The 8,182-nt window shown below is 52.5% G+C and overlaps 1 protein-coding gene across 1 annotated transcript; it reads left to right on the top strand.

Annotated features, from left to right (window-relative positions):
- The first annotated feature begins 210 nt into the window (after positions 1–210).
- Positions 211–1,561, top strand: LOC139433786 (uncharacterized). Its single transcript, XM_071203009.1, has 2 exons — positions 211–767; positions 854–1,561. Exons 1-2 carry the CDS (start codon positions 237–239, stop codon positions 1,547–1,549), a joined length of 1,227 nt encoding a protein of 408 aa, XP_071059110.1. The 5' UTR covers positions 211–236; the 3' UTR covers positions 1,550–1,561.
- The last annotated feature ends 6,621 nt before the right edge of the window (positions 1,562–8,182 follow it).

The following is an 8,182-nucleotide window of genomic DNA, read 5'->3' as shown; positions in this document are numbered from 1 at the left end:
TGCTCGTGCCCCTGGCTACACTTAAAGGGGGTCTACTTTGCGGTGCTTTGCCGTCCGCCCATCGGCACCCATAGTCGGCCTTCTTCACAGCACCACCTGCCCTGCTGGAGGTTCACACTTTAACTTTTTTTACCCTCTTCTACCTTACAAATCATCCCACACTTGAGCACTCCTCACTCGGACTAAACACCAACACAGTCTCCAAACTAAGCAGAGTGAAGTCGTTCCTCAGTTTCATGGCACACGGTTTCAATCGCCTGTCTGACTGGCTCTTTTTGAGGGATCTCAAGAGGATACGCGGGTGGTCCCGGAGCCTGATGAAGTCAAGCCTTCAGGTCACGACCTCCGACTTCTACATCAAGAATATATCACACTTTCTCAAGTACATGGCCGACACACCGTGCAAGGGGAGCAGGCTCAGCCAAACCGACATGATTTTAATCAAACGGGAAGTAGTTGCCATCCTGAAGTCCCTGAAGAGAAAAGTACTTATCCACCAGATGCAAGTGAAGCGTGACAAGATGGAAGGTCTGCCGAGCCACAACGACCTAATGACATGCTTGACTTCGACCACCACTCGCATCCCTCAGCTCCTGGATGTGATGGCCAGCAATCCGACTACCGCGACCCGGACACTGCTCTATGGGTATATGACTCTTCATTGGAGCTGCATTTATGGCCACCGTCCGGGGGTCTACTCCAACATGACCAACGCCGAGGTCCGAAAGGCGGATACAACTGGCACTGCCTTCGGCTACCTGGTTCATGTGAGTGCTATTAATCAATGTATTTATTCTGGCAGTTATATGCATGATTGACATTGTATTGACACTCTCTATCTCTGTCATAACAGGTAAGTAACCACAAGACGGCCAACGCGTTCGGGGAGGCGCAGCTGTACCTCACCGTAGAAGAATTTGGATGGATGAAGAGGTGGCTGGAAATTAAGGGTACGCTGACCTGCACCCAGAGCCGTTACTTTCTGTACACAGAGGGGAAGAACCCGTTCAGGAAGCTTGCCTACTCCCTGAGGTTGGCATGGGCTGATGTGGGGCTCCGCAGTCCCATTAACTTCACCGACCTCCGCACAGTCCACGCCGATAATGCGAAGAGGTTTCAAGACAAAGGCAACCGCCAAAGAGTGAGTGATTTCATGTGTCACAACACTGCAACTGCGGACAAATTTTACGCGAATAATCCTTCTTTGAAGGAGGCTGCGGACATTCGGTTGCTCTTCACAGAGTCACTTCAAGCAGCGGCGGCGGCATCGACAGCAGCAGCAGCGGGAAATGAAGACACTTTTGCGGGTATTGACATCGACAGTGACAACTCTGGAGAGGAGCACAGCCCGGCTCCCTACCAAGACTCCCTACCAAGACATGTCCCGAAGAGGGACCAGTCACTGGCCGAACACAACCCCTCAGACATGGGTGAAGAGAGGGTGCCATACTCTGCCCCAACTTCACCCACTGTTGCCAGTGATCAACTTGTAAATATGCAGTGTGTTGTTGTAATCAGTCCCCTTGTAAATACGTTATATCCTGTTTGAATGTATTTATTACTGTCAATATTACTGTAAATAAAGTTTGTTAAAATTACTAAGTCTTCTGTTTTTAAATCCCACTATGGGTTTTCTTCTTTTAAGATCCCCAGGGGCACGATATTCTGGTTCTGGTGGTAGCATGTAGGTGTTTAGTCCGAGTGAGGAGTGCTCAAGTGTGGGATGATTTGTAAGGTAGAAGAGGGTAAAAAAAGTTAAAGTGTGAACCTCCAGCAGGGCAGGTGGTGCTGTGAAGAAGGCCGACTATGGGTGCCGATGGGCGGACGGCAAAGCACCGCAAAGTAGACCCCCTTTAAGTGTAGCCAGGGGCACGAGCAAAATCCTCCATGGAGGTTGGGTGCTGCTGCTGTGAAGAAGGCCGACTATGGGTGCCGATGGGCGGACGGCAAAGCACCGCAAAGTAGACCCCCTTTAAGTGTAGCCAGGGGCACGAGCAAAATCCTCCATGGAGGTTGGGTGCTGCTGCTGTGAAGAAGGCCGACTATGGGTGCCGATGGGCGGACGGCAAAGCACCGCAAAGTAGACCCCCTTTAAGTGTAGCCAGGGGCACGAGCAAAATCCTCCATGGAGGTTGGGTGCTGCTGCTGTGAAGAAGGCCGACTATGGGTTGCCGATGGGCGGACGGCAAAGCACCGCAAAGTAGACCCCCTTTAAGTGTAGCCAGGGGCACGAGCAAAATCCTCCATGGAGGTTGGGTGCTGCTGCTGTGAAGAAGGCCGACTATGGGTGCTGATGGGCGGACGGCAAAGCACCGCAAAGTAGACCCCCTTTAAGTGTAGCCAGGGGCACGAGCAAAATCCTCCATGGAGGTTGGGTGCTGCTGCTGTGAAGAAGGCCGACTATGGGTGCCGATGGGCGGACGGCAAAGCACCGCAAAGTAGACCCCCTTTAAGTGTAGCCAGGGGCACGAGCAAAATCCTCCATGGAGGTTGGGTGCTGCTGCTGTGAAGAAGGCCCGACTATGGGTGCCGATGGGCGGACGGCAAAGCACCGCAAAGTAGACCCCCTTTAAGTGTAGCCAGGGGCACGAGATTCTTGAGGGTGTGATCATCTTGGTTTAGTCCGTGGGGGAGTGCTTAAGTTCGGGGACCCAAGGTGCTCGAGGTTCTGGAGGTACATGGGAGGGATCCTGGAGCTCCTCAGTCCGTGTTTTGGGGGTCTTGGAGCGGCCCCGAAGAGGTGCCTTTGTCGGTGTACCTAATGGGTAAGAAAGCCAGTCTACACAGGTCGTGAAATGTGATTGAAATGTACAGAGTGCTGTACATTTCAATCACTTTGAATGGGAGTCGTGAGGTGTGGATGAAATGGCCATATCTTCCTTAAATTCACAGCAACGTTATCCATCTTTCACACACTAATTCATGGGTAACAGAGCCATGTGCACCATGCATTTAAAGTAATGTTAGCCAGCTTTCAGACACTAATTCGTGGGGAAGAAAGTCACCCTGGCCGGGTCGGGAAATGTGATTGAAATGTACAGAGTGCTGTACATTTCAATCACTTTGAATGGGAGTCGTGAGGTGTGGATGAAATGGCCATATCTTCCTTAAATTCACATCAAACTCACCCAGCTTTCACACACTATTTCATGGGTAACAGAGCCATGTGCACCATGTATTTAAAGTAATGTTAGCCAGCTTTCAGACACTAATTCGTGGGTAATAAAGGCCTGTACATCTCCCTGTTTGAAAGGGCCATATCTCCCTTAAATTCACAGCAAAGTTACCCATCTTTCACACACTATTTCATGGGTAATAAAGCCATGTGCACACTGTATTTAAAGGGCTGCAGGAACACTTTACCCGCCTTGTAAACACCTTCTCCTGGGTAAAACAATCCATGTATTTCCGCCTGCTTTCCATCAGCACCCGCCAGTCATTTCAAACGGTTTCAAATCGTTTTTTCACTTTTAAAAAGAGCTTTCTGCCCTGGCAATTATATCTAATCATTATTACCGTCATGGAGGAGCTGCAGGAACACTTTACCCGCCTTCTAAACACTTATTCCTGGCTAAAACAATCAATGTATTTCCGCCAGGGTCACAGCCTGCTGCTGTTGCGGCGGCTGCTGCTGCTGCTGCTGCTGCTGCTGCTGCTGCTGCTGCTGCTCTCCCTCCCTAAATTCACATCAAACTCACCCAGCTTTCACACACTATTTCATGGGTAATAAAGCCATGTGCACACTGTATTTAAAGTAATGTTAGCCAGCTTTCAGACACTAATTCCTGGGGAAGAAAGTCACCCTGGACGGGTCATCAAATGTGATTGAAATGGACAGATTCCTGTACATTTCAATCACTTTTAATGGGAGTCGTGAGGTGTGGATGAAATGGCCATATCTTCCTTAAATTCACATCAAACTCACCCAGCTTTCACACACTATTTCATGGGTAATAAAGCCATGTGCACACTGTATTTAAAGTAATGTTAGCCAGCTTTCAGACACTAATTCCTGGGGAAGAAAGTCACCCTGGACGGGTCATCAAATGTGATTGAAATGGACAGATTCCTGTACATTTCAATCACTTTTAATGGGAGTCGTGAGGTGTGGATGGCCTGTTGAATCCGATTTTGAGCACTCTTTTCCCCGCATAAACTAGTTTAAATCACCGTTAAACACTTATTCTGTTGATGTCTATATAACCGACTTCCCGCTATGCATTAAGTCGGTTATATGGACCCTGTACACTAGGCATACCGCGGCCGGTAGTAAATGTCCAACCATTGTACCCTCTGGTCCCTAGGGTATGTTAGGGAACACACTAAGCCTGGGGCTAAGACTCCAATTAATGCAATTTACCAGAGTGGTAAGAGTTGCATTATGGCAGCGCCCGCACTCACAGAGGAGCGCGTGGCGGTGCGTTCAGGGGCCTTAGTAGAAGGCACCACTCCTATAGGGACTCCAATTAATGAGGTCCACCGTAAAGGTGAGGACAGCATTATAAGGGAGCGCGCGGCGGTGCGTTCAAGGTCCTCAGTAAATAATCGGCCCTTTCTGTGTCGACCCTCCATGGGCAAATCTTCCCTTCACGGGGAGTTTTGCAGCGGGACGGGTCACCAGAGAGTTCCACAGCTTTATAGCTGCGGCTCCACAGCTGAGGGCATGCCCTTTAACACAGTGTTATGGGGAATGGAAACTCAGCTGTGTACTATCAAAGTGGATGGACAGGACGCTGAGACGGGGCTATTCACTCCAGTTTTGCAGCGTCCCACCCCCTTTTATGGGCATGCGAGAAGTGAATCTAGTCTCTCAGGAGGAGATGGGTTTCCTCTCAGCAGAGATTCAGGCTCTGGTGCAAAAACAGGCGGTGTCTGTTGTGCACCCTCAGCGCATGGAAGAGGGTCTTTATTCCATGTACTTCCTGGTTCTCAAGAAGACAGGGGAATTCAGACCTATTCTAGATCTCCGCGGCCTGAATCGCCACATTTCCCACAGGAAATTCTGCATTTTGACTGTGAAACAGTTACTGGGGCTGGTGCAGCCGGGCAATTGGTTCACCACCATCGACCTGAAAGACGCGTACTTTCATGTAGAAATTGCTCCAGAACACAGAAAGTATCTGCGTTTTGCCTTCCAGGGAATAGCCTACGAGTACAACAGGCTGCCGTTCGGCTATTCCCTAACCCCACGCACATTCAGCAAATGTGTGGCCACAGCGCTTCAACCGCTGTGCGCACACGGCATGAGAGTTTTCTTTTACATAGACGACCTCATAGTCATGGCTGGGTCACGGGAACAGGCAATGTTTTGCACAGCACAATTGATCACACACCTAACCAGATTGGGCTTTGCGATCAATTGGAAAAAGAGCACCCCCATACCTCACCAACAGGCGTTGTATTTGGGTGTGGTGCTCGATGCAGGCGCGTCGCGCGCCACCCTGTCAGAGAGCAGACGTGCGTCCCTTCTTCAGGGGGTGCGCAGGCTGCGACAGGGGGCAATAGTGACAGCTTTTACTGTCATGCAGACATTGGGTCTCATGGCGGCTGCTCACATGGTGGTCCCGTTAGGGTTACTACATATGCGCCGCCTGCAGAGGTGGTTCTCCAGCCTGCGCTCGGATCCCAAGAGGCACAGGCGGCGGCTGGTGACCATACCCCCCTCAGTGAGGGGCAACCTCCGGTTTTGGGGGTCTCCGGATCACCTCCGGAGGGGGTCTCCACTGGGACGGGTGACCTCCTACATCACAGTGTTCACGGATGCATCCAGAACAGGATGGGGAGGGACTTGCCTGAAGAGAGCTATAGGTGGGCGCTGGGCTCTAACAGAGTCTCGACACAGCAACCTCCTAGAGCTACGGGCGGTAGTGTTAGTCCTCCAGAATTTCAGGCCCCTAATTCAAGGGAGGCATGTAATGGTCAGGAGCGACAACAGCACCACAGTGGCTTACATCAACAGGCAGGGCGGAGTTCGATCCGCCGCCTTGTTGACCACAGCGGAGGAACTGTGGTTATGGGCTTCAGAGGTGGTGTTATCTCTGAGAGCCCTCCATATCCCGGACTGGAGAACAGAGGGGCCGACCTCATGTCGAGGAGCGGCCCCCTGCCAGGCGAGTGTGTGCTTCACCCGAGGGTGGTGAAGCAAATCTGGGCCCAGTTCGGGAGAGCGGAAGTGGATCTGTTCGCCAGCCGGCGAAACAGCCACTGTGCTCTGTGGTTCTCCGTGGCTCAGAGCGACGACTCACCCTTGGGGGTGGACACGTTTGCACACGAGCCATGGTCAAGGAAGCTACTATACGCCTTTCCACCGCTGCGTCTCATTCTCCCCCTCCTGAGGAGAGTGAGGCGAGAATGTCTGTCAGTCATCCTAGTGGCTCCGGACCGCGTTGGGGCGCGGTGGTACTCAGAGATGACACAGATGAAGGTGGGCCAGCCCTGGGCGGTTCCCCAGTTCTGGGGGGCGATGTCTCAAGAGGCAGGTGCAATCGGGGCGTTACCCACTCTCGGCCGTCCTCTCCAGGTTTGGCTCCTGAGAGGGACAGGCTGAGACAGGGTGGATTGTCTGATAGTGTTATTCAGTCTATCCAGGCAGCTAGAGCTGGATCCACCACAGCCTGTTACAGGCCAAAGTGGCTAGGATTCCAGCGATGGTGTGAGGAGCGGGGAATAGAGCCCCTATCTTGTGAGTTAGGCTCTATTTTATCCTTCTTACAGTTACTGGTGGACAGAGGGCTTGCCCATTCAACAGTGAAAGTGTATGCAGCAGCCATCTCGTCCTGCCATGAGGGATTTGGCAGCAGGTCAGCCTTTAGTCAACCACTGATGTCGCGGTTTTTACAGGGGGTCAGGAGGCTGCGCCCAGTAGTGCACGCCTCCACCCCACAGTGGGACCTGCCCCTAGTGCTCGAGGCTCTGGCCTCGGGGCCATTTGAGCCTCTGGAGCTCTCCTCTCTGAAAGCATTGTCGTGGAAAACAGCTTTGCTTCGTGCCTTAACGTCAGCCAAAAGAGTGTCCGAGTTAACTGCTCTGTCGGTACACCCAAGTTGTTTACTGATTCGGGGTGACCGGAGCGGCGCGACACTCAGACCGAACCCCTCCTTTGTGCCCAAGAGCCTAAGGAGTCCGTTCAGGTCAAGGGCTATTCAGTTAGGGGGTTTTAGTCTTCCCCCTCATGGGGGGGGGGGCAGGGAGGTTAGACTGCACCTCCTCTGCCCGGTGCGTGCGCTAGCATGTTATGTGGAGCGCACGGCTGCCCTTAGATGCACCGAACAGCTGTTCGTGTGCTTCGGGGGCGGGGTGATCGGGAAAGCTCTGTCCAAGAAACGCCTAGCAGGCTGGCTCTGCGAGTTCATTGCACATGCCTACGGACAGGCAGTGAGAGCCTGCCCCACGGGGGTTCGTGCACACTCCACACGGGCTGTGGCTGCGTCAACAGCCTTATTCAACGGTGTGAGTGTGGAGGATATATGCACAGCGGCGTCTTGGTCGCCGCCAGGCCCCTTTATAAGGTTTTATCTCTTGGACATGTCGGGCTCTTTCTCTTCGTCTGTGCTTGCGGGGGCAACACAGGACTGGTAGGGGGGAGGGGGGTTGTGGGTCAGTTGGCATCTGACCCCCTCCCCGGACGTAATGCGCCTTTGCTGTTCTCGGGCCTTCTGAGGGTCCCGGGAGGGGCGGGGGGGGGGGCGCACTGGGCCCTTACAGGGCTGGAGGACTACTCTGCTCCTGCCGAGAGGCAGGAGGGGGGTAGCCCTCCACACTTTAGTCCACACACTCTGCACAGGGTCAGTGTTTGAGTGTGGGACGTGGGCCCCAGCACTGTTTTTTGAGCACACTTTCTGCGAGGGAAGTTATTTGAGCTGTTTGAGACGTTTCTGTATATAAACAAGGAGCCTTTTGGCAGCAAAACTGTTCAACCCTTAGCCAAAAAAAGTGTAGCAGCCTGCTCTCACTCCCAGTTTATGAAAAACTGCCACTTTGTTACATCTCTCGACGTCTCACAGAGGCACAGGCCCTCTTTTGCAGAGAACAGGCTGTTACATCTCTGAGAGTTGTTATGTGCTTCATTGTTTCCTCTGTCCATCTCTCTCCTCTTCTCTGTGCAGTGGGGCTGCTGTGTGATACTGTCAGTGTGTCAGCTAAGCAAGCCATAGCAATTCACACACACACACACACACAAATG

The sequence above is a fragment of the Pseudochaenichthys georgianus genome, chromosome 4, assembly GCF_902827115.2.
Source record: "Pseudochaenichthys georgianus chromosome 4, fPseGeo1.2, whole genome shotgun sequence".
NCBI classification, from domain to species: Eukaryota; Metazoa; Chordata; class Actinopteri; order Perciformes; family Channichthyidae; genus Pseudochaenichthys; species Pseudochaenichthys georgianus.
The sequence above is the reverse complement of the archived record's forward strand: the minus strand, read 5'-3'. Positions and strand labels throughout refer to the sequence as shown.